The sequence below is a fragment of the Seriola dumerili genome, unplaced genomic scaffold (genome assembly GCF_002260705.1).
Source record: "Seriola dumerili isolate Sdu_G_001 unplaced genomic scaffold, Sdu_1.0 BDQW01000267.1, whole genome shotgun sequence".
Classification (NCBI taxonomy): domain Eukaryota; kingdom Metazoa; phylum Chordata; class Actinopteri; order Carangiformes; family Carangidae; genus Seriola; species Seriola dumerili.
The window spans coordinates 272,746-300,078 of NW_019174522.1; the positions used below are offsets into that span (position 1 = coordinate 272,746).

At 42.3% G+C, this 27,333-nt stretch overlaps 1 protein-coding gene across 2 annotated transcripts; it reads right to left on the bottom strand.

Moving 5' to 3' along the window:
• Window positions 1-152: 152 nt before the first annotated feature.
• LOC111230490 (glycine receptor subunit beta-like) lies at window positions 153-21,432 on the bottom strand. Of its 2 annotated transcripts, XM_022757242.1 has the most exons (11): window positions 21,376-21,432; window positions 16,230-16,359; window positions 9,973-10,079; window positions 8,624-8,691; window positions 7,685-7,911; window positions 7,489-7,571; window positions 6,626-6,763; window positions 4,647-4,799; window positions 2,206-2,354; window positions 1,393-1,551; window positions 153-752 (listed from the first exon to the last, which is right to left on the bottom strand). In XM_022757242.1, the coding sequence occupies exons 2-11, from the start codon at window positions 16,352-16,354 to the stop codon at window positions 459-461; spliced, it is 1,503 nt and encodes a 500-aa protein (XP_022612963.1). In that variant the 5' UTR covers window positions 16,355-16,359; window positions 21,376-21,432; the 3' UTR covers window positions 153-458. The 2 variants fall into 2 exon arrangements, with proteins under 2 accessions (XP_022612963.1, XP_022612964.1); XM_022757243.1 differs by lacking the exons at window positions 16,230-16,359; window positions 21,376-21,432 and adding an exon at window positions 12,070-12,077.
• Between the last annotated feature and the right edge of the window lie 5,901 nt (window positions 21,433-27,333).

The window sequence follows — 27,333 nt, forward strand, 5'->3', positions numbered from 1 at the left end:
CAGGTCATTACAACATGAGGATAACATTACAACAGGAGGATCTTATATTATCTTGATATTATCTGGTTCATCTCATAGAAACTCAGTAAATCTTAGGTTTTTTCCTGGTTTTTATATTTACTTTGTTATTTCTCATTCAGTTAGTTCTGGAAGTTTAGGAGCTCTACACCTTTAACATAAAGTGTTAGCAGTAATCTTACCCTCAGTGAACAGCACTGATTTCTAATGTACAGTGGAGGGGTATTGTTGTAATCACATCAAGGTTTCGTTTATAATAAGCACAATGTCAAGTATCAGACAGATACACATGCAGTGTCTACTTAATGCATTAAGGGGGGGGCAGCTGCAGTAACTGTCTGCAGCTCGGCACACATGAAATGTTCAATTTATTAGTGTGGAGCAGCACATGAATTTGTGTAATGTCAATTGTCAGTTCAGTTTGGTCCCCCCCCTCCCCCTTACAGATAGACGGACCAGTAGACCACATTGAAGAAGAGGAAGGAGAAAGGGAAGAGGGCTCTTGCATAGAGGTCAATGCGTTTGGCAGCAGCAGGTATGACAGGTTTGGGTGGTGGGGGTTTCTTGTTTGCTTTGTTTTGGGACTTGTGGGCCCCAGTCACCTCCACTGGTTTACCGTAACAGTCAAAGTTGGACAGTTCAAAGTCTCGAGGTAAAGACCCCACAATGCTGAAGTCATTGGATCGAAGGTCCGACTTTGACGTGCAAACCTTCTTACAGCGAGTTTCCACCACCTGGTGACAGACAGAGACCAGAGTGAAGTTAACACTGTATAAGAGAAGAGTCCAGGGAAGCATTAATTATTAATAAATGAATATTAATGACTTAAAACCTGTTGATAAAGACGTTTCATAACAACACACAGAGAGAAAAACTGGAACAGACTCTGTCAGAGACAGGGACAGGTCCTGTTAGAGACTGGACCAGACCCTGTTAAAGACCGGGACAGGTCCTGTTAGAGACTGAACCAGGTCCTGTTAGAGACTAGAACAGGTCCTGTTTGAGACTGGACCAGACCCTGTTAGAGACCAGAAGAGGCCCTGTTAGAGACCGGACCAGGTCCTGTTAGAGACTACAACAGGTCCTGTTAGAGACTGAACCAGGCCCTGTTAGAGACTGGCCCAGGTCCTGTGAGACACTGGACCAAGTCCAGTTAGAGACTACAACAGGTCCTGTTAGAGACTGGGCCACGTCCTGTTAGAGTGCGGACCAGGTCCTGTTAGAGCCTCATTAACTGTTCTTATTTCTGAAAAGTCACAATCAAATGGAAACTTAGATTTCTGTTAATAAGCTTGTTGTTTTTATGTCATTTTATGTGACATTAATAATGTGTGGCTGATGCTGATTGTAAATGAAGGAAGTTGTGGTGTGTACCTGCAGAGTGTTGACATGTATGGGTGTTCCACCTGTACCATTCACTGTGTTGTTAGTTTTATCTGAAGGCTTTTTTCCCTCTTTCTCTTTCAGAGCTTTCTCCTTGGTGGCCATTTTGGTTTTCTCCTCCTCAATCAGTTTGGGGCTGTTCAGTATCACCTACACAGAGAGATAGAGACAGTCAGAGAGACATTTACTTGTGTGTGTGTAAACATATGCAAATGTGATGGGGCTGGAGTTTGGAGCATTTATATCAGCTCACGTTTCACAAATTCATGTGACTGAACCTTGACCAGTCTGGAGCTTCTAAAGTGGGTCCTGCCACCTTTGTTCTGTTGTCACAGAGGTCAAGGAGAACAACTCAGAAAACTACAGCCGCTTTGATCCCGCCAGGTTTTAATGTCATGTGACCTGCTGACGTTATGCAAAAGTCAGACAAAAACTTTCTAACCAGCATGCATTATGTCAAGTCAGTCGATTACTGACAGTGACTTTTCACTTTGCCACTCGAATGCGTTCACTGCTGTCTCTTAAGGCCCAAACTCTTTCTTATCTGTTCATGTGTCACCACCACACTGTGTTCCACTAGCAAAACCATCCATGGCCTTAAATTGCTCATCATCAAAACCCAGTCCAGAACCACTGTTAGTGTGACACCACTGTTGTTTCTCTTTCCTCCATAATCCCAGACTCTCTGGCTGAGGAGTGTCTAACCCAGATGTGCTATATATGACACAGTCTGAGACCACTTTCCTGTGTCAGACTTTCAGACCCCACTGTATGTGTGTGTATATGTGTGTTGGAAGCACTGACCTGCACCACAGCATATTCCACTAGGGACGAAAACCCAAACAGCAGACAGGCAATGAGCCAGATATCGATGGCCTTCACGTAGGAAACCTTTGGTAGCTCTGATGCCAGGGACATACTCTCACTGGACAGGGAGAGCACTGATAAAATACCTAGAAACACACAGATGTTAACACATTCATGTTACCACATGTGAATGTTTATTTCCAGATAAAGAACATGTGTATCACCAAGGCTGTGGGACAGAGCTCACATCAGTACAGTAAGTGCTGACTCACACAAAACATATCGTCACATTTGATGTAATTTTGTTAATGTGTTTGTTTTGGGGGCATTATTTTAATATTCTAATGAGAGTCATGATGGTTAATTATTGCCTTTTGGAGCTATAAGGTTTGTCTGTGAGATGTGTTGAGACTCCTGGTGGTGCCAGCAGGAGGCAGTGTGGCGCTTTGCTTCTCCTATGGAGCCTCTTTGTGTGCAGACCTTTGTTGCTTCCGCATTCTGTTGAGCAGAGCCACACACAGAAGTGCCTTCTTTCTCCCATTCACACAGATTGGTGGAGTTTAAAGGAATTGTATAAATGTACACACACCTGTTGTTCAGCAGTAAAATGAACTGTTGGTTTGGGGCACAGAAATACAGTTTTTTTTTCAGCCCTAGTGCATTTTGTTTTGAGCGAGTAGGTTTCATCTTGGTGACCATGAATTCCTTTTGTCTGTACCTATAATGACCTTTGCCCCCGTTGTCCATAGAGACACAACTCGGACACGTGTCCTTGGTGTCTTTGCTCAGTGACCAAGTCTACAAGTAACAACTACCCATGTATGACCAAGCTCTGGTGGAGGATCCTTCATGGGATGTGGTTCTGAAGAGAGTCTTGTTAGAGCTTGCTGTGTTTATGAATGTTATGAATATGTTAAGCACGGCTGACTGAGTCAGAAACATCATAAAGAAAGTTCCCTCTTTGTGAGGTGTATCCAGTGGAACTTACAGCAGCCTCCCTCGGTTCTTGGATTAAGAAGTAGCTGTGTTTCATAACAAACATCATGTACCAGCAAATAATGAACGAGGACAGTGATCAGGAAGGAATTTTATGGAGGCCATGGCTGTTGTTGCCCCTCCCCCTGGCTGTGATGCCCCGAAAATCATTGCACGCCCTATGGCCAGCATGGACTTTGTGCCCATGCTGTCAGAATCTCAAGGTTGCTTTAAAAGCATAACTGCTGCAGCTTGGATTGGTTGTATGCATATACTACAGTATACTGCTAACTGCTAACTAACTAGTTAAAGGGATAGTTAGGGTTATTGGGCGTGGGGTTGTGTGAGGTAGTCATGCATAGTCAGTGCATACCTGCAGTAGATTCAGATTAGTGTGCTGCCACGAACACAGTACACTAGCAGAGTGGTGTGTTGCTGTGCCTGGGGCCACCAGAAAAAACGTGTTTTTTAAAAACACCCACCGAAACAATCCAATATCTGTTTGAATTTTTTGAACATTTCAAATATTTTCAGCAGTTTATCTTACAGCACTTTCCATTGGTACTACATTTATCTCAACCACTGAATTACCGTATTCATACGCACAAGTGCACCTACGGAGCTCACTATATTACAATGCAGCTGCAGGTCAACATGTTTGATGACAGTCCCACACTGAAGACGTGCATATGAACAAGACATCATAGTCATAGCGTCACCTACTGAAAACAGGAAGTAAGCCTTGATTGACAATCATTCTATTTTCATGAAATTCTCACAGTCTGGTCTACACTTGATATACAGGAACATAGTGCATGTGTGTTGCATGCTCTCTAGTGCCACATAGTGGAAACAAGTAGTAATACAAAATTTGCAATACATCGTATCTGCCGCCATACAGCCCATGAAGGAAATAGCATCTTACAGCTAAGCTTAGTGGCAGCACACCCGAGATGTGCAACAGTGCGAGGACCCACTCAACGCTGCTTGAAGCTTTAATTGATTTCTATTTTTGGTTTAACTAGTCAAACATTGCTTGGCTTGCCTGCCCTGACACCACTGAGTTGAATATTTGAACTTTACTGGGCAAACTGATTGAGTGACGATGATGATGATGATGATGTGAGTTTAAAGACTGCAGACACCTGCATAAAGTGATAAGTTTCTCTGAAATGAAGAATATTTATATATTTATAGATTCTGGTAAATTGATATATGATAACATGATGCATCTTTAAATCTTTTTTATCTATGAATAATTTATTTCCATGTCAGTTGTATTATTTTCTTCCGTTGAGCCATCGACACAAACCAGAAGACATTGGCAAAACTCCGACCTGTGTGGTGCACCGACTCGTGAGTGTTGAGGGATGTACATCATTTCTGTAATTAGTTGAACACTGTGTAGTTGAATGTGAACTGACTGAAATACAAGATGTCGGATGTGTATCTGTCCTACTCACCCAGTGGCACCCTGGCAGCTGAAGCATCAGGGTTTATCCAGAACGATAACCAGGACAAAACCACGATCAGCAAAGTTGGAGCATAGACTCCCATCATATAGAAACCAACCTGCCGACGCAGTGTGAAGATCACTTCAACACAGGTGTAGTATCCTGGAGATAGACAGACAGGGACAAATCAACATTTACATCACTGAAAAACTCAGTTTTATTTTCTGACGGCCCAGATATGACACATATGAGACAATTTGGTTTAGGACACTCACTGAGCACTTCATTAGGAACACCTGTACACCTATTTATTCATGTTATTATCCAATCAGCCAATCACATGGCAAAAGATGGTGAGGAGCTTCGGTTAATGAGGACAAATGTGACTCAGACCAGCGTCTGACACTAACAGTCACGTCACAGTCAGAGTCACTGTGACATGATTGTTGGTGTCAGACGCTGGTCGGAGTGTTTGTCAAACTGCTGATCTCCTGGATTTTCACACTCAACAGTCTCTGGAGTTTTTACTCAGAATGGAGCAACAACAAAAACAACCAGTGAGCAGCTGCTCTGTGTTGATGCGAGAGGTCAGAGGTCAGAGGAGAATGGACAGGCTGACAGAAAGGCTATGGTCACTCAGATAACCACTCTGTACAACTGTGCTGAGCAGAGAGGCTTCAGAGTGAAACCTACGACAGCAGAAGACCATGTCAGGTTCCACTTCCTGCCACCAAGACCAGAAACCTGAAGCTGCAGTGTTGGTTCAAATCTAATGTCAGTCAGACCGTTCCACAAAAATAAAGACATTTTAAGCCAAAAACATTCAACACCTTGCCATAAGATAAGTGATGCCTAAGACCAATGTTACCACGGTAACAATCAATGACACCTGCGCTGACCAGTAGCGCCGAACAACAAAAAACAGGAACACATAGCTCATAATTTGTTGTTTGCTAACATTGTTATGGAGAGAGGTAGACAAGGGAAAGAGTTTTTACAGACTGCAGAGATTTTTTTCCAAATCAGATTTTTCTTTTCATTGTATCACTCTTTAATGGATTTCCCAAGTAAAATGCCCTTGAAGCTGTTGAATTCTTCCAAAAGCCAAACATTTTCTGCTGGAGGAAATGGAGCTCTGTGGTTGGAATCGGCTCTTATGTCAGCCATTTTTTTTTATTTTGAAAATCTTAATTTACCCTCAATACATTGGACCACAGTCTGGCTTAAGATAGTCAAGACTGAAACTGCTCTCTGCAACAGATGAATTTAGATGTCTATCTGAAGTCTGACTATTTGTTCCATCTAAGACACAGTCAGAGTCTGTCTTTGTGAAACCAGCTCCTGGCTCTGATGGATCTGGATTTGTGCTGAGGCAGCAGATGGTACGGTCAGAGTCTGAATACATGGACCCAACCTGCTGTGTCAACAGTCACGGCTGGCAGAGTCTCAGAGGAAAGTTTCAACATCAGGTGGATCCTTGACGTGAAGAACTGAGGAACTACCCAGTGTTAGTGTGCTGTTCCTAATAAAGTGCTCACTGAGGGGACATACTCGCCAGGTTTCAATCCAAATGTAGTCAATCAGGGCAGAGAGATTACAAAACACACTGATGAACTGCATGTGTTTGAACTAATCAAAGACATATATTATTTTTTTAATGCAGCACTATGATCACATTCATAAAGAGGTGACAGGTGCAGCTTTAACATTGCATTTAAAGCTCAGTCATACAACATTTTGCATACTGTTACTAATGTAACAGCTGATCAATTACCATATAATATTAACAAAACAAAAGTTAACATTCATCAGATATGAAATATGATGTGTGAGCTACATTAAATGCAAGATTTTACTATGGTTGATTACATTAACGGGAACTTACTGTAATAACTAGTAAAAGGGTAGCTTTATAAACTATAGTATAACAGTTTAGGAACCAGCAGTACTGATGCTTTAGTTATAATTACATAATAATGATTACTGACCTGTTCCTTGGTAGTACTTTGTGCAGTTTCCATATTTAATGTCTTCCTGTTTGATGTCGAACTGAGGCAGAGCAATCTCATCCATCTGAACGGGGTCAGACTGCCACATGAAGACCAGATCACTGGTGGTGTAGCCAACTAAAACACAAAAAAGACAATTCACTGGTTGTGTGGTTTTTGTTGTGTATTTGTGTGTTTTTTTATGTCTACTCTTTGTGCCCTTTACATTGCCCCTTGGGGACAAATAAAGTTTACTGAACTGAATTGGAAGGCTTTGCTACTTAGAAGCACAAACTTCTGCCTCTGGAGGTTTCTCAATCAAAACAATAACCAAAGATGCCTTTGGGTGATTTCATGAATTAGAATGGGATCATGGGAGTTGTTGTCTTCACCACCACCATTTCTGTTTCCAGTGGTTCAGGAGGTTTTTACCTGGAGCTGAATGATCCACAGAGGTGTCCTCCTCCACAACAAACAGTCCAGGAGGGGATTCTAAACTCTTACACTGATCTCAGCTACACCCGACTTTGAGATTTGAATGTACACCGAGTGCACCAAACCTGACTGTCCGCGGTCGTAGCCACACCTGGTCTTATGCTGTGTTTTCAATTTAATCACGTTAACTTCTACCTTAAAAGAAGCTGGAAAATCTGAGCGCAATCAGCAGCTGCAAGGCAGGGGAGAGCACTGTGTGGCTTATTCTGTTTAACTGCAACACCAGCATTTAATCATATTTAGATTATGCAATTATATTTATTCTAATTTATGTGTGAGTGTGTGTGTGTGTGTGTGTGTGTGTGTGTGTGTGTGTGTGTGTGTGTGTGTGTGTGTGTGTGTGTGTGTGTGTGTGTGTGTGTACTCACAGCTCTCCAGCTGCATCTTACACAGCTGTGTGTCCATTGGGAAGAGTGTGAGATCCAAGGGACAAGACAGCGTCACAGACAGCCTAGACACACACACACAGTGGAAACAGTGGTGGTCAGAGTTGCTGACACAGCAGCGTGTGCTATCTATAATGCAGAGGATCAGGTCATGGGACCTGGTGTTGAAACACAATACCTCATACTAATCAAGACATCTCCGTTCCTAAAGATGAAGAGCAGAATGTTGTCCTGTGTGACATCATGGAAGTTTGCATTCTTTTCATTGGCAAAGAAAAGGTCTGGTTTCCACAAACACTGGAACATGTTGGGGTCAACAGTTAGTGCATCACTCTTAAAGTCAGTAGGAAGTCGTAGACGAGGGTCATTCCACCTCTGACGGAGAAATATATTCACTCTGTAGTCCTGTAGAGACAGACATTGTGTTAATTATTCTCATACAGCTGCCACTACTATTTAAACTGCTAGTGCTAATATTACCAATATTAAAGCTCCATACAGTATAAAGGTAGATGTCCATGTGTAGTTTGATTATAGATCAGGTCTAGGTTCTATATTAATACTATGAAAGTATCAAAGCCTCAGTCCACAGAGAAATGCACACAGCCTGTATTCAGAAACTGAGCCTTAAAACCAGCCGTCAGGACTTCTGGAACTTTGTGATGTCACAACAAAGCAGCCACTGCCCTCAGCCCTGCCCCAAGCCCCGCCCACCTGGATCCACCATCCAGCCTTGCAGGATTTGGTTTCTCTTAGTGTTTACCCTAAATCTGATCTTTTTTTATTAGATCACTCAAAAAAAATCAGAAGAGAGGCTCAGAGCCTCCTCTCTTCTGATTGGCTCACCAACCTGTTGTTGCAAGAGCTCCAGAGAGAAGCCTGAGAGAGAACATGTAACACTACATTGAGATGGTTTTTTGGTTCTTAAAACCACAAATATATCTTCTTATGGATCAACACTTCGAATAAAACACAAGAGAAGAGGAAAATATGGAGCTTTAACATTTTGACCAATGTGAAAGGGTTGGCTGGTGTCGAGCAGCAGCTGCACCATAGACAGAAATTCAAATAAAATCAAATAAAGACATTAAGTGCGTTTGTTGTGTGTGTCTGTCACCATAGTGGTCTCCTGGATGGACCCAAAGCTGTTGATGAAGATGTTCACCCTGGACTCAACTGGGATACCTGAAACACACACACGCACACACGCATGCACGCACGCACACACACAGATTTCTTACAGAGATTTTCTACTCACTCTTTTGTGTGACATGAAAAACAGGTATTAGAGAGCAGAGAGAAGGAGAGGTTTATATGGTCAGACCAGATATTCCCTCTACCTGTGAGGTCACACTGATGGTTAAGGTTATTATTGTGAACTAATGAAAAGTTTTCATTAACTGAAATAAAAATAAAAAGAACACTATAAAAATGACAACTTACTGAAAGTGTGTTGTGTGTTTAGTTTTGTTCTCTGTCTGTGTTTATTTCATACATCAGCTGGTGTTTAGGTGGATATGAAAGATGGAGCAGTATCTTACAGCTGATTGGCTCTCAGTGTGTGACCAGTATATGTGCACTTTAAGTGTATTAATGGTATTTTACTGTTAATGAAGTGATGAGCCACAAAGCTGCAGCTGGACAGTGCAGTTCACTCATGAGTTCATGTTGACTTGGTTCATCTGAATGAGTTTTTTCTCAGACTGACTCGACCTGCGTCTCAGCTCAGAAACACAAACTTCAGGCTGCATCTGGTCTACACTGTTTACACGTCTGTGCCAGATCTACAGATTATGTTCTCTTGTTGTTGTTGTTGTTGTTGTTGCTGTTGTTGTTGTTGTTGTTGTTGTGTCCAGTTGAATTTCTCTGGTTAATGACACAAACACGCTGACTAACATCTTTTATAGTTTTATAGTTTAGTCTTTTGAGGATGGTTGTAAAAACATCATTAAAAACTGTAATGTTTTTATTAAACAATAATTTCTCTGGCCTTTTTGAATCTGGCCCCTGACAAATACCTCATATTACAAACAAACTAAAACTAATAATGAAACTAATAAAAACCTATTACTAAAAACTGTTCTAACCTTGGTTGGGATGGATTCTGACGAGGATACTGGTCCTTATATTAATGAAAAGGTAAAAGATATCACAATTAGCAGTGTCCATGTAATACTGTAGTAATTATTACATTAGTTATTATTACATTATAAATAATGAAGTAAAATCTACATTATTACTCCCATATGAAATGCTACTTATAAGTATACAAATGTAAACCCAGAAAAGACACACACACTGAGACAGAGAACTTAAACGAGTTCCTCCCCCTGTCAGAGACTCAAAGAATAGATGGAACCTGAGCAGACACAGGCTCAGTGACCAACCAGCAGCAGAAACAGAGTGTGTGTTCACTGCTCAGCCGGGGATGTTGTCACCCATTACCTGCATAGTTTGTTGCATTACCTTGAAAGTTCGGCCTTATTCTGGGGTCGTAGCTGACCATCAGACGGTTCAGGATGTTGGAGGTGGAGTTAGCTGGAACCTGGGCCAAATCTTCTGGAGACAACTGGCTGTGACATTAATAGAAACAGATGGAAATGATTAACATCACTGGAAAAATAGGATTTTTTCTACGTGTGATGTGAGATGACTGCAGGTAATCTGTCAGCGTGAGAGCGGCTGTCTCAAACTGCATCATCTGAAATAGTCTTAGTCCTAATTTGATCAAGTTCTATTTATTAAGTGTTTTCACTGTACAAAAATACAAATACAACATTGTGTCCAATCTGATTTCAAGTGTCCACCCACCAGACCTAAGCCACTGAATAAAAGTTAGTCATTCCAGATGGCTAAACATTAATGGATCACATTCTCTGCCTCCATTTTTTCTGCAAATTTCAAGAAGAGCTGCCAAATTACATAGAACATCACAGCAGACCGTTGGAGAGAGTATCTTCTCTTCTCCAGCATAACCTCTCTGATCCAATGAGAATAAACAGGGCGGAGGGGGTCTCTCCATCTGAACAGTGTGAACCCCCTGTCCAACAATGTGCAGAAGGCCAGTATGAAGGCCAACATATATATATATATATATATATATATATATATATATCATTTTGAATGAGGAATGGTTTTTCATACATTGCCTGTACCTGTGGNCACAGCAGACCGTTGGAGAGAGTATCTTCTCTTCTCCAGCATAACCTCTCTGATCCAATGAGAATAAACAGGGCGGAGGGGGTCTCTCCATCTGAACAGTGTGAACCCCCTGTCCAACAATGTGCAGAAGGCCAGTATGAAGGCCAACATATATATATATATATATATATATATATATATATATCATTTTGAATGAGGAATGGTTTTTCATACATTGCCTGTACCTGTGGTATCATTTGCCTAAAATGCCTCCGCACCATTGACAGTCAGAGCAAGCATATGTTTGCAGGTTGTCTGTCCATCCCATTGTCGTGGACACAATATCTCAGTAACACCATGACGGATCTTCTTCAAATTTGGCACATTCACATTTCAACATTCAACATTCACTAGGACTCAAGGACGAACTGATTCGATTTCGGTGGTCAAAGATCAAACGTCAAAGGTCATGGTGACCTCACAGTTGAATGTGGCATCTCAAGACCACCTTGAGGAAATTTGTTTAGATTTGGAACAAACATTCACTTGGACTCGAAGATGAACTGATTACATTTTGGTGGTCGAAGGTCAAAGGTCAAGCTCACTGTGACCTCCCAAAACACGTTTTTGGTCATAACTCATAAAATTAATTCACTAATTATGACACAATTTAGGTGAATATCACTGTGACATCACAATGTTCTGGTCTGTATGCAACAAGGTAACTCAGGAAGGAGAGACTGTGACCATATTTCCTGATACTTCTCTGGTTTGTGGAGGAAAGGCGGTGATTCTAATTCATTTACATTTATCCATTTATCAGAGCACACAGAAACAGCTGCTCTCTCACTCTCTCCCTCTCACTGTCTTGTTGACTGTCCCTCCTTGTTGCTACAAAGGGTGGAGAAATTGATTCAATTCTTGTTAAAACCTTAAACAGCAACAGGTAATAAACCAAACTAAGTGACGTGTCCTGTCTGTCGATCTCCTGAACTCTGTTTCAGTGCACCTACACACACACTCCTAATCTAGCCAAACTTATTTTTCGCCATTCCAGCACAAATGCTCACTCACTTAGCTGTGGGGCTCAGAGGAATCATGTGCCAAAATATTTAGACCAGTTTCCAGCATACGGTGAAAACCACTGTTCTAGACCACCTGTATCTAAACCTGAAGCTGGTCCACACAGTATCATCATAGTAACTGAAATCTTAGTATTATTTCTTATTATTTCTTACACTATTAACACAAATTAGACTAGTGGACAGAGAGACTTCCTGTCATTCAAAAGTTCAGCGGAGTGCAGGGTGGTGTTGGTGCAGGCGCTGGCTTTATGTTATTGAAATGACAGACAGTGACCTATCACGACAAGCTAGCGTTAGGCCTAGATTATATAAAAAATGCAAAAATGTCAAAACAAACTCCGGGCAAGTTTTCTAAGAGGACAAGCACAAGGAAGAGGTGGAACACTTTGGCTCTCTGTTCTGGATCTGGATCTTTGTACTCCAGAAGTCCCAGCCTCCTCTTTGTTTCTGTCTCCCTCTGGGTGTAGTCTGTCCTCTGTCCAGGTCTTCACGGTGGAGAGGATGTTGTGTGGCTCAGGCAGCAGCTGGAAGTAGCTTGACGTCCTCCCAGTACCTACATCTGTTTCCGGTCTGCCCGTCTTCTGTGTCCTCTTCCTCAGGTTGCTTCCATCTATTCCACTTAAAGGGTTTTTGAGGAGTTTTTCGAGGGTCTAAAGACAGAGGGGGTTGTATACATGTGATGGTTGTGATATTGGGCTATAAATTAAAACCTGACTTGACTCCTTAGTGTAGAAAATCTGAAAATTCACATTTACGTACCAGATTGTAATGGAGACATTTTATGGTGTTATTTGGGGTGTTTTTTGGGCTGATGGTCGAGAGCAGAGCCTCATGATAAAGGGGTAGATCTGTGGTTCAGATATTAGCTAAACTTTCATTCTATCAAATGTTACTTGTTGGCAACACAATACAAAAACAAACAATGTGCTCATTGTTGTCTTTGCAAAGGAAATTCAGCCTTTTGACGTTTAAAACATTTAATGACTTAAGTGAGCTTATTCTGGATGCCGCTGATTTTAGAAGAAAAGATTTTTTAAATTAGATGTGCAGAGCCCCAGAGAGTTTTTCCTGAAATTATTTTGTATTCCCTCATAATCTGTTTTGCATTCACTCTGATCTACAGATGAAGGCTGACCTGTATTCTAATGTAGTATGATGTATCAGGCAGCAGCTCTCTCAGTGACAGCTGCTGAGGCTGCTGACACATGCTGTAGCTGTGACCGTGGCTCAGACACATTACTTTATAATGCGTGTAACACTACATCTACATGCAGTGGCTGTGTGTGCAGAGGACTGACTTGTGTGCTGTGTTGTATTGAAGCTGCTTTACTCCTGTCCGGAACTCCTGTGGTCTACAGGTAACACATCTGTCATGTCTGATAGAGGCAGATACGACAGCCTTAATTACACTTTCATAGTTCATTTTAATAGGAGCAGTGAAGAGTAGCGACAGTACAGCTCCTGAAGCTGTATCCACAGCATCACAGACTTGACCACATAATAACCACATCCACATAGGCAGCTCCAGCCACAACAGCCGAGCAGAGCAGCTGCAGCTGTGCTTCCAGCCAGTGGCTGTTCGGTCAGAGCCCGGCCTTTTTTAGTTATGAGCAATGAATGTGTCATGTCCAGTGTCACATTGTCTCTCCCCTCTGCTGCATTTGCACAGCATCCCTGGCAGCAGTTTTGGGAAGGTTACTTCTGACATGTAAGAGGTTACTGATCATTTACTACCTTGTTACAAATGTAATAACTAACTGATTTAATTAATCAAAGTAATGTATTACATTAGATTTCTTTTTGATTTCTACTTCTTGATCAAGTTAATATTTAAAGGTCTGTATTTTATTCTTTTTTTATCTTATTTTTTATATATTTTATTTGAAGTGTTGATCCATAAGAAGATATATTTGTGGTTTTAAGAACCAAAAACCATCTCAATGTAATCTTACATCTCTTCTCCCAGGCTTCTCTCTGGAGCTCTAGTAACAACAGGTCGGTGAGCCAATCAGAAGAGAGGAGGCTCTGAGCCTCTCTTCTGATTGGTTGACTGTTTTTTGAGAGATTGGATATAAAAAAAAAAAGAAAAGAAAAAAAAAAGCATATTTCAGGTAAACACTCAGAGAAACCAAATCCTGCAAGGCTGGATGGCGGATTCAGGTGGGCGGCTCTTGGGGCGGGGCTGAGTGCGGTGACTGCTTTGTTGTGACATCACAAACTTCCAGAAGTCCTGAGGACTGAGCCCTTTGATACTTTCACAGTATTATTATAGAACCTAACCAAACAAGTTGCTTATGTGTGTTAGTGATCTGAGACTATCCCACATATTCGCTCCTGTACTGTATTACACTTCTACTCAGTGAAATGAAAGAATGAATACAGCCACAGGGATGAAATTAATCAATGTGTGATATGAGGAAAATCTGTTACATTCGATAAAATTATTCAATACTGTGATGATGAGATAGATAGATAGATAGATAGATAGATAGATAGATAGATAGATAGATAGATAGATAGATAGATAGATAGATAGATAGATAGATACTTTATTTATCCCCTGTGGAAAATTCATGTCCATTAACTCATTGTTGATAAGAATAGGAATAATAATAAAAATAAAAACAGTTAATAATAAATAAACAATAATAATTAGATTAGTCCTCATCCTTTGGCTGAGGTGTTGTACAGCCTGATGGCAGTGGGAACAAAGGATCTCCTGAACCTCTCTGTTCTGCAGCGCAGTGAGATGAGAAATTTGTTGCACCTGCAGCTGCAGCTGCTTCTCTGTCCTGCCAGAATGTTGTGGAGAGGATGGTTGGTATTGTCCAAGATGGCCTCCATCTTACATTGCATGCATCTCTCCACAACAGTCCTGAGTGAGTCCAGACTCCTGCCAAGCACAGACCTAGCCTTTTTGACCAGCTTGTCCAGTCTCCTTGTGTTCATGTCGGACATGTTGCTGCCCCAGCAGACTGCAGCATAAAAGAGTACACTGGCCACCACTGACTGATAAAACATGTGCAGCATTTCACTGCAGACGTCAAAGGACCTGAGCCTCCTGAGGAAAAAGAGCCGGCTCTGCCCCTTCCGGTAGATGGCATCTGTGTTCAGGAACCAGTCCAGTTTACTGTCCAGGTGCACACCTAGGTATTTATAAGTGTGCACCACCTCAATGTCAGATGAAGGCCATCGTCAGATCCCTGTACTCCTCTTCCTGCCGTTCCTGATACGCGCCACAATAGCTGTGTCATCCGAGTATTTCTGGATGTGGCAGGACTCAGAGTTGGATTTAATGGCCTTGTCCACATCACCTGAGATCCACGAGTCATGGATCTTCATGGAGAGTGACCAGGATCATATTCCAGCTGGATGTCACCTGGTGGGGGTCAGGGGAAATCCTCACACACCTCAACCCACAGCTGGGACCACAGCTACATTACAACAGGTACAGCTACAACAGACTGTGGCTAATAGGCTAGCAGTTTGCTTTAGTTAGGTCGTCTAGGACAGGTTCAGTTTTTTTGTTTTTTCATTGAGAAAATTTAATGTTTTTATAGTAAAATTAAATTCTCCCGACACAAACCTGATCATACAGATGCATTTTGGAGAATGAACTACTTTTGTAAACAGCTCCTAATCTGTTATTATTTCATTTGCATTCATTTATTTCTCAGTGTTTTTTTTTATTTTTATTATTACTGCGGGATGTTGCACATGCGTTTTCACCGGCACAGGCGGTCATCGTCCGATAACTGTGGTTCCTGCAAGCGAGCTCGTCCATGAAAATTGACGTCAGCCATATAAACGGAGTCGCACTCTTAGCTCAGGAGTTTTCACTTTTCCTTACTAAAAGTTGGTCTCAGCAGCTTTGTGAAGAGGATTTAGGATTATTATCATTATTACTAAGTCCTGAACCCTTGCAACTGACTGATCTACTGCCATGACAAGACCTATTTGGTATTGCCAGAAATTACGATGATGAATGGGTATTGATCTTTGTTGATTGATCAGTTGTTGCAACTGTTCATCTTGCAACTGAGTGTTACAGACAGAGAGGACCCACACACACATCATGTGTCTACTCAGAGCAGGCAGCAGAAAACATTGAGGTAAATGAAGTAAAGTAATGAAAAGCAAAGCAAAAAGAGAGAAACGCCATACTACAGATCATTGAGGGAAGGTTTTTTTTTTTTTTACTATTAGAAGAAACTTGGGACAAGGTCAAACATCTGTTACACTCAGAATGGAGCAGTGGAAAGACGTTTGCTGTGCATTTATAAATGTGATAAATATGGAGAGTTATTCACTGATGTCGATGTCAGTAACTGATTTAGCCACAGTGTCATTATTGTGCACAAAGTACAAGGTACAACTTGCACGTGTCTGAAATAATATCTGGATAACAAAATAATGACAAACCATGAGGCTTGTGTTGATAGTAATGACCACGTAGTGAGAAAGGCTGTGATTGGAGAGTACAGTATATTTACTCACGATGGACAGACAACTTGTTTTCCTTTTTTCCCCTTCTTAGTGGATTTTCCCTCTTTGGTCGTGGTTGGTTGACAACAACACAGCAGCAACAGCAGCAAAATCACTGGCCTCAGTCCAGCAGCCATGATGCCTGAAACAGAGACAAACACTGGCCTCAACACACAGTTCCTAACCTGAATAAAGTCACAAACGTTCTCTGTAGATTTGGTGACTTTTAAGAACCCCAGTCAACCAAACATCAGCCAGACAGAAATACCAACAACTCCTCCAACCTGAATAACCATCAACCTTCTGATTTGACCAATAGCATTATGGACCTTGGTTGTCATGGTTACAATCATAAACACACAGACTGTACAAAGAGCAGCGTACCTGCGTCGCCATGCTTAATTTGAATGTTATTTCTGGAAATATTTTTATCTTTGCAAAGTTTGTTACAATTTAAGATAGATAACGGCTGTTAATGTAACGCTGATTAACAGTTAATAGATTACCTGTGAAGCGGAGTGATGTAGTGCTGCTGTACTCTATATCAGCTCTCACGGAATGCCTCTCGTCCAATCAAATTGCTTGGTCAGAAAGAACTGTTGTATAATATATACATATATACTGCTCATAAAAATTAGGGGAACACTTAAATCACACATCAGATTTGATGAACAAATTATTCAAGTTGAAAATCTTTAATGATGTACATTTTATAATTTGTTGAGAACAAAATGACGTAACAACGGTCAATGGAGACCAAAATCCTCAACCCACTGAGGGCTGGATTCACAATCACACCCCAACATCAAAGTAAAAGATTGAAATCACAGGCTGATCCGACTTGCGTGAATTTCATCACAGCAAATCATAATGTGACTCATTAGTGTGTGAGGCCTCCGTGTGCCTGTATACACTCCTGACAACGTCTGGACATGCTGCCGATCAGTCGGCAGATGGTGTCCTGGAAGATCTCCTCCCAGACTTGGATCAGGGCATCAGTGAGCTCCTGGACAGTCTGTGGCGATACTTGGCGGCGTCAGATGAACTGATACATAATGTGCTATAGGTGCTCAATTGGATTTAGGTCAGGGGAACGTGAGGGCCAGTCAATGGCATCAATGCCTTCGTGATCCAGGAACTGCCTACACACTCTGGCCACATGAGGTCAGGCATTGTCCTGCACCAGGAGGACCCCTGGGCGCACTGCACCAGCGTCAGGTCTGATAATCACTCTGACAATTTCATCCCAGTATCTAACAGCAGTCAGGGTACCATTGGCTGTGACATTGAGGTCTGTGAGACCCTCCAAGGATATGTCTCCCCAGACCATCACTGACCCAGGACTACCTGTTCATCCTGACTGGGCTGCAGGTACCGCCTGCAGCCCAGCAACTACTGCTACCAGTAGTGACAAGGACACTAGCAAAACACAGAACTAGAGAAGAAGTAGGGAAGGATCATGAGAGAGCCACTGTCTGTGGACACCACATGTAGAACCATTCCCTTTTTTGGGCATGTCTTGCTTTTGCCTCTCCATTGCACCTGTTGTCACTTTCACTTGCACCAAAGCAGGTGAAACTGATTCACAATCACTTGTGCTTCCTAAATGGACAGATTGATATGACTGAAGTTTAGCTGACTTGGTGTTCTACTGTGATGATTAAGTGTTGCTTTTATTTTTTTAGGCAATGTATATATATACTACACAAAAAAATTAGAGCAGGTTCACACTGAGCACATGTGACAGGCGTGAAAAAGTCTGGAGATGCTGTGGTGAACGTTATGCTGCCTGTAACATCATGCAGCACCAGCAGTTTGGCAGTGGGTCAGTGATGGTCTGGGGAGACATATCCTTGGTGGGTCGCACAGACCTCCATGTCATAGCCAATGGTACCCTGACTGCTGTTAGGTATCAGGATGAAATCCTCAGAGCCATTATCAGACCTTACCCTGGTGCAGTGGCCCTGGGTTCCTCCTGGTCCTACTAGTATTTATATATTACTCAAGGTGTAATTTTAGTGACTATTTTAACTCCTTAGGGTTCTAGTTTAACTTCAGTACAGTTTTTGGCTATTCCTACCCACATCTGCAGAGGATATGTGAACAGTTATGTGTGTGTGTGTGTGTGTGTGTGTGTGTGTGTGTGTGTGTGTGTGTGTGTGTGTGTGTGTACAGTTCCTCCACTGTTGGCCTTTCTTATCAGAGGAGTGATTTAAACAGCACTGGAGAGCTTATGTAACTATATAATTACTCTGATCTGGGCAAAGCCAACCAACTGATGAGTTTAATGACTGTATCTCTTTCACTTGAACCAGTCTGACTGGCTGATGGTAGTCTGATCCATGAAGGCTGAACTAATTTCTAATGTACATGGGTCATTCCTGATATACAGTGACTTCTCTGTCCCTCCGTCTTTACTCTCTCACATATCACATAAATGGCTTGATTTACTGTATGTATATATATATATATAAAGGTCTTCTATATCTCTTAAACATAGATATTAGACATTAAAAATACTATTTTGAATTTAACACACCTTTTTATTGATATATGCATTCAATTTCATTATGCCCTCAGTGCAAAGTAATTAACTTCCACAAAAACTATAAACCATGAAATGATATAAACTCTAAACTATATTTTAATTATATTACAGACAAGCTAAACTGACTATAATCATACCTATGAATCAGTTGAATATGTATTTATATATATGTATATACAATGTTGCACCATCTTCCACACCTGCCCCACCATCATCTACATCGACCCCACCATCATCTACACCTGCTGCACCTTCATACACACCTTTCCCACCATCATCCACACCTGCCTAGGGATGGGAATCGAGAACCGGTTCCTGATGAGAACCAGTTCCAACTGGTTCAATCCATCAACATCCTTTGCCTTTATGCTTAACGATTCCCTTATCGATGTCTTCCACTTAGTTCTGCGTACCTTGCAAAAAGAATGACGTCATGCTTTCATAGTCAGCGCGAACAACAACAAAGGAGTCGAGGAAAAGTGGCTTATTTTCGCACAAAATGATGCTAAACAGTACAACATGCCTTGTCTGTGGCACTAAGATTTCAAGCAAGGGTGGAAACACCAGCAACATGCTGAAACATTTGTCGAAGCACTCTACGCTGCCAGTCAACGAGTGCTTCCCAGTCTCAGCAGAGCAGTGAAGGTACATATTAGTGAGCCAGCTCCTGTTTGAGAGCCGTTTGTTTTTTTGTTTATTCTTTTTCAGTAAATCAATACAAGGCAGACCTCAAGAAGCAGCCCCCTCTCCTCGAGGGAGTGAACAACTACAGAGCAGTTATCTATCTTGTTCAGTGATCAGAGACTCGTAATAAAATTTGAATTGTTGACACTGAAAACCTGTATAGGCCTACTTTTTTCCACACAGAAAATCCACATGAATCAATAAGCGATTCAATAAAGAATCAGATCGACAAGCAGAATCGATAATGGCATTGCTATCAATAAAATCTTATCAATTCCCATCCCTACACCTGCCCCACCATCATCCACGTCTGCCCCACAGACCTGCATCCCTGTGGCTGTAGAGCCAGACACAGAAAGGTTGAAAAAGGCCAGAGGGGGAAGGTTGTCCTGACTGCATGGAAGCACAGAAAGTGTGTTGTGGCACTGTGCGTGACTCTGGTGTCTCTGCATGCTTTCTTGAGTTGATGTGCAGATAGTGAGTGTGAAATCTGTAGATGGTTGAAAAAGTTAGTAGAGTTGTAAAATGTAAATATTCCTAAGTCTTGTGTGCACTTGGAAAATGTTCTGTATACTGTATATAGACATGTATATTTTCACAGTTACAATATCAATATTACACTGTTTTGCAAATGATTTGTCGGACCACTTTAAATGCCTTCGGCCACAGCCCAGAGATTGGGAACCACTTCCCAAGAGCAAGCTATTGTTGAGCAGATGGCATCAGGGAACTCTTTTCATTGATATATGGAAAATAAATGACTAATAATCCTCACCCTGTGTGTGTCTGAGCTCAGTGTGTGATGTGATACAGGAGGAGAGGTGGAGAATTGGTGGAGAGGTGGAGGATGCTGGAGCGGCAGTGGTGACTTGAGCTCATCTGAGCTCTGCCCTGTATCCTTTCTCGTTGTTGGCAGGCAAAGGCAATCAGCAAATGTTGTAGCCTGTTAGGAGCTGTTAGCTTAGCTGTAATGAACAGTCTACCTGTGCTGTGATATTAAGATAAAACATTTTACCATCCTTATCCAGAAACACAGTATGGCCTGAACCATGTGACACACTCTAGAGCAGGGTTTTGGCTGGATTTTTACTCATTTGTGCTTTTACATTTAATGTCAACCAGACTTTGAATGAGATTTTCTACTTTTGGAGAAAAACCCTGAAGTTGTTGTTTCACTGCCATGATTTACACCATAGATTTAGTGTCTGTGGTGCGCCACAGTCTCCAAAGGAGGAGCAGCTTCGGTCCTGCCTTTTTGTCCTCTGAAGGACCCAGCACCCTTCACAGCTGTTTTCTGCTGTCAGTGTCTTGACATTTGTTTAACAGTAAACAAACACTATGAATGTATTGTTTATATTCTATGTAAAATACACAGTAAGATTCACCCAACCCCTGCCCTCTGTATTTCTGTGCAGCCTGTTAGCCCAGCTAGCCTCCAGGAGGTTAATTTAGCTCATGCAGAGTCATAGTGAGAGAAACTACTGGGAAAGGGAGATAGAAAGTGGCAGAGGGGGGTAAAGTGTGTGGGGTGGGGGGGTGGATACTGCGGCGTTGGACTACACTGTCAAGATACAATGACACAGCTCGCTGAAGCTCACACACACACACACACATACACACACACACAGACATCGCTCTCTATCTGATAGCAGGACAACTGCAACAACTCATGTAATATATTCCACACACACGTGCAAAACAGGTTCTCTCCAACACACACATGCACACAAGGACAGGACGGCAGCAGAACCTCAGGCTTATAACATTGTCCTCCAGTCTGCCATAACATGATCTCAGAGTCTCTGTTTTCCTCTCTCTCTCTCTCTCTGTGTCTGTGTCTTACACACATACATACACACACACACACGACTGCAACTGCAGAAAACAGTAAGAGGCAGAGACATTAGATATTTCTTTGAATCTTACCTCTGGTTGGTTGGATTATCAGTTCTGCTGCATTACAGGGATTCAGTGGTTAGTCACTAAGATGCTGTTCTGGCTACAGCCGGACTGTATGTCCTCGCTCTCTCTCGCTCTCTCTCTCTCTGCCGTGCTGTCCTGTGTGTGTTCCTTTATCTGCACTCCTCTTGCGTCCTATTCCGAGTTCCTCTCTGCCTGCCTAGGGGGAAGTAGCACAGTGATGTTATTGCCTCACAGCCTCTTAAAAGAAGTACTGAAATGTCTTCATTATTTTACAGATTAGTAGAGGTGCTAGCACAAAGAAGAAAAAAAGATGACCTCACAAACTGAAGATGGAGAGAGAACTAAGAGAATTTAAAGGAGGAGTAAGTGATACTTGAGAAAGATATTTGAATTTGATCTTAACAGCACCACAAATGCACCCCTCCCTTTTGTGCTCTTTTCGAAGCTCCGCCCCCCCCAAATTCATGGATGCACACTGCCAGGCAACAACACCATAGCGTAATCCATAGTGTCTCATACAGCGCGGAAGTGGACACATACATCCAAAACACAACAGGGTAACAACTGGAAAGAATTAATTGTTTTGATCGTTAGTACAAAACTACAGTGACAGAATAGAAGACTGTAGGTTTGCAGCTAAGATAACAAGGAATGTTACCTGGGATAGCCTTTCAAATTATGCGTCTGTGACGAAGACCTTGTCACTAATTATGGATGGCACATTGTAAAGAGGACACTTAGTAATACACACTCAAATGGTAATCCAGACACATAATTCCTTTCTGTCCTTGTGGTGAGTGCATGCACCACATTAAACCACAATCAAAACTACACAAATCCCCTGCAGTGAAATATTTAACCAAAGAAACACACCACATAACAGATAACAAGATATCATCAAGATATCATCTTGTTCAACCAGTGTCACCTTAATCCGATGCTCTTCTCCTCCACAGTCCCTGGGTCTGAAAGAGAGCAGTTGCAAATGCTGCCTTAAATAGAATCATCAGCTACCTGCACAGGTGTGCAGATGGTAGGTGAAACCATGTTTCACTGTGTTATGGGTTAAGTTACATAATAATTAATTAAACTGTTTTAAGTGTGGTCCAGGGGGAGGGGCTTAGCCTCTGGCCAACCAAGCTCTCGAGGAGTAGTCCAAAACTCTGGCTGTGTTCAGAACTGCCTACTAACGTACTGCCTGCTACATACTGCCTGCTACATACTCAATGAGTATATACTGCATACTCGATCTAAATGAACAAATTAGTATGCCATTACCAAACTGACTGTTCACACTGAAATATACAGCCAGTATCCCAGAATGCATTTCGCATGAACTGACAGCGACGAGGGATTTTAAAGAAAGCTGAGAGCTGTTACAGTGTTCGTATTCCACCCAGGCTAAGTGGGAACTCCAGGATGAGGGATGTCAGACAGAAACACAGCGCAGGGCTGCCTTGAGGTCTTGTGGAGGCGGACCACATGCTGGATTAGCAGGTCAGCAGTTTCTAGAGCTGAAGGGAGTTTGGGAATGGGAACGAAAGGCACACCCTTGGAAAAATGTTCAACTATGGTGAGTATGGTGGTATTACCTGCCAATGGGGGAAAACCAGTGACAAAATCCATGGCAATGTGGGACCATGGACGGCTGGGAATGGGCAGTGGGCATAGGAGTCCGGATGGAGGCTGATGTGAGGCCTTCCCACTGTCGCAGACTGAGCAGGCTGCGACAAAGAACTGAGTGTCCTGGGCAATGGTTGGCCACCAGACCCGCAGCTTGATGAACTCCATTGTGCGCTGGGCTCCAGGATGGCAGGTTAGCTTGGAAGCGTGGCCCCACTGTAGCACTCGGGATCTGAGAGGGATAGGAACATAAAGACAGTTAATAGGTCCATTACCTGGACCAGGGTCGGTGTGCTGGGCCTCCTTGACCTGAGACTCCACCTACCATAATGCAGCTGCCACCAAGCACGAGGGAGGATTCAGGAGGATCCCTGGGGGTCTCAGAGGTAGTCTGCCGGGAGAGTTTCTGGCCAGGCCTGTAAGTAAGTGTGAAGTTATACCTCCCAAGAAAAAGAGCCTGGCATGCCTGGTGAAACTTTAACCTCTTAGCGGTCTGGAGATATGCCAGGTTCTTATGGTCACTCCAGACGATAAATGGCTGATCTGTCCCTTCCAACCAATGACGCCACTCCTCCAGAGCCAGAACCACCACCAGGGTTTGCGGTTCCCTACATCATAATTTCTTTCAGCCTGGGAGAGACAAAGGGAAAAGTAAGCGAAGGGTGTAATTTTTGATCCACTGGTGAACAGCCCCGACCCTGGTATCAGAGGCATCGACCTCCATGATGAACTGTAGAGAGTGGTTGGGGTGAATCAGGACAGGTGTGTTGGAGAACAGGGTCCTGAGGCTGCGGAAAGCCATGTCAGCCTCCTGTGACCAAATGAACAGAAGATTAGCTGAAGAGAGTCTGGTGAGGGTTGTGGAAACCTTACTGTAGTCTTGGATGAAGCATCAATAGAAGTTGGTGAACCCCAGGAAATGTTTCAGCTTTTTTCTGGTCTTGGGCACAGGCCACTCCCTCAACGCTTGCACCTTGCCTGGGTCTGTCCTGATCTGCCCCTCCTCAACAATATATGCCAGGAAAGAAACTGATTGGGTGTGGAATTCACATTTCTCTGACTTTATGAATAATTTATTCTCTAGGAGTCTCTGAAGCACTAACCTTACATGTTGTTCATGTTCTTGGACAGTCCTGGAAAAGATGAGAATGTCGTCTAGATACACAGACACGAACTGGTTCAGCATATCCCTGAGCATGTCATTCACCAGGTTTTGGAAGACAGCGGGGGCATTGGTGAGGCCGAAGGGCATGACCCGGTATTCAAAGCGACCCAGAGGAGTGTTGAAGATAGTCATCCATCCGTCACCTTCACCGTCACCTTGATTCGTACCAGGTGATAACCGTTTTGGAGATCCAACTTGGAGAATATGGTGGCTTGATGAAGAGGATGAAAAGCAGAGTCTATCGGGGGAGTGGATACTTGTTCTTTATGGTGATGTTATTTAGTGGTCTGTAATCTATGCATAGCCTGAGTATGTCATCCTTCTTTTTCACAAAAAAGTCCTGCAGTCAACGCCTCTCGGATGTACTGCTCAATGGCCTCTCTCTCGGGCTTGGAAAGATTAAAAAAGTGAAAAGTGTAGCACCGGGAAGGAGTTCTATGGCGCAGTTATAGGGTCATCGTGTGGGTAAGGTGAGTGCCATCTCCTTACTGAAGGACTCGGCCAGGTCATGGTAAGTAACCGGAACATTGGAGAGGTATGGAGGCTAAAGAGGCGGAGAACAAAGGGCACCAGAAGGTGGACAGGCTAATCTCACTCTAACACTCCAATGATACGATGAGAATGATGCTTAGAATCTTAAAAGAATTCAAAAACGCACATAATACAGTTAAATGTAAATAGCAACTTACTCATAAGAGAAGCTATCTGTGAGTGAGCATCTGTACATATTTAAGCCAGCTTTACTTCTGTAAGAAGCCTGTCCGTGGTGGTCACAAAAGGGTCTTTTTCCATGATCACAGAGTTGCGTGGGTCTGCCAGTGGTCATGACAGATATGATTTCCTTAGAATCGTTTTCGATCTTCTTCCATCTACTTTAAAAGTCCACAACAAAAATTGTTCAAATGAGAGATGTACTGATACACTGTAATTTTAAACATACACCTGATATTATCTAGCCTACTGATAATAAATCAAATAAATTAATATAACTTGCACCATTTTTACCAGGCCATCTCCATCATCTTGGTTATTGTGGCAGTATTGCTCTTTTTAGTGATAACGCCCTTATATTCTTCATAATGTTCCATCAGCAGGGTTTGTTCCACCGCTGAGAAGGACACCACTGTCGTTTTCCCTTCTTTTTGTGACATAGTATCTTCGTACTCTGTGCATGCACAATGCAAGATTGTTCAAGCCTGGTTTGAGTTAACAGCCAGAGCCTCAAGTGAAAGTTGACATAAATTCAAACTTGGCTTTTTCAATTAAATGCAGATTTCCTTAGGGTCATTTATGGAATAACCCCACTCAGGTGGAATACCTGCATTCAGGTTGCGGATGTAGGTGGGTGTGCTTAGTGTCCTCAGGTTGTCGGAATGATCCACCCATCATTCCAGCCCCAGCTCCACCCTCTTCTAAATGTGGTTATTCTGGGCTTCAAAAAAACAAAGATGACGACAGCCAAAACTCCAGACTCGAGTCTTCAAAATGGCAACTCACAAGGCAATGGATGACTTGGATTCTCATACTCATCAAAGCATTCAGTGACCCCTTGAGCCCGATGGATGGGCTATTGGCATCCTTGAAGAGACCACTCCCATCAGGATAGAAATATTAAGTCAGTGGTCACCTGGCTGAAGGGGTCCAGCATTCAGGCATGTACCATTCTCTTAGTGTACGTCAATGACCTCGCCCACTTGAGGAGAACATGATGAAGGAAAACTCATCTGACCACATCACTTTTCTCCAAATCTCTGTAGATCAGAGCCTCTGGTTTCCACACCACTGAACTGTTAGCTGTGGATTCATCTGTGTAATGAGGGTTTAACACTGCAGCTCTACTATAACGTCCCTCTGTATGTAATTGTGGACGACTGCTGTAAATTGTCCAACCCTGTTTACTGACATCTGTTTCATAGCTCTAAATGCAGATGTCACTTCAGTCTCTGCTCCTCTTGAAAGTCCAGTTGAGCATTTTTGTGAGTGAAGCTCACCCCAACAATGAACCTGATCGGCATTACATGCCCCAGAGCATGATGGGATGTTAACTGCTTAATTATATCATGCAGTGCACCTGTGTGGAAGCCTATAGCAAGCCATTTTAACATTTGATCAATATCAGTAATAACAATTGTAGATATCTACAATTGCATTTTGACTAGTTTATCGTTGTCGTTTTGGGAAAACTAAGCTTAACGTAACCCTGGTCATTAAGGGGTAAAATGTAAACACCAAGCACTGCTTATAACTAAATAAACCAGTCATCAGTGATATGAAAGGATGCATTTCTGTGTAATATGTGAAACAACATACTGCAACTGCGTTTTCACCAGACTAGATTTATCTGATACTGTAAGCTAACTATGAAGCCAACCTACAGGATGATTAACAACTTTGAGTGTGCTGCAAAAAAGTTGTGTCCCAACACTACAAAATGGTCACAGAGGCCAGTGTTTTGCAAGCAGACATTTGGGTTTTTGAAAACCATTCCATCCATCTCTGCAAGATCTTCATACAGGAACAGCTCAACTCCAGAAAAAACATGCAGCTGATCTGGAGGAAAATTTTGTGGACAAAATTGGAGAATTCAGAGTATGTATTAAAGAAATCACATCAGGAAGGTCACTGCTGCAACTTATGAGAGGAAGGAAAGCATAGTCAGTGTTTTTACAAATGTTGACATAGCACTCCGACTATTTATGACCTTGCCTGAAACCAATGGCAGTGGGGAGCGTTCTTTAGTTAAAAATAGACTGAACTGCACAATGGCCCAAAACAGACTGAATCACCTGTCTCTGATGTCCATTCAAAGTGACAGTCTGTGGAACATGGATTTGAGTGGCCTCATTAAATAGTTCTCTGTCAAACCTCTAAAGGAAGAAATATGTATTTAAAATTGTGCTGCTGTTGCATTACTATTGTTATTATCTGCTACTGTTCATTGAAATTTATTTAATTTAATTTTGTTTTATTCAGATATTGCGCAGCAGTTCAGTTTGTGTGTCTTTAAGGTTGTTGTGACTTTGCCTCAGTAAAGCAGGGTGTTGTGTACTGCTGAAGATGTTGTTCCTGTTGGATTAAAACGATAAAAGCTACAGTTTGCAGATGCTCTGTGAATAACAATAGTAATCATAATAACTTTATTCATTTATCACCAACAGAGTTTACAATGTGTA

Excerpts from the sequence above, each read along its gene's own strand:
- LOC111230490 (XM_022757242.1), bottom strand. The coding sequence starts at position 16,354 with ATGGCTGCTGGACTGAGGCCAGTGATTTTGCTGCTGTTGCTGCTGTGT. Across the intron at positions 8,692-9,972 it reads AATAAGGCCGAACTTTCAAG|GTATCCCAGTTGAGTCCAGG; the intron begins GTAATGCAACAA and ends TGTGTGTTTCAG. Across the intron at positions 4,800-6,625 it reads AAAGTACTACCAAGGAACAG|GATACTACACCTGTGTTGAA; the intron begins GTCAGTAATCAT and ends GTCTATCTCCAG.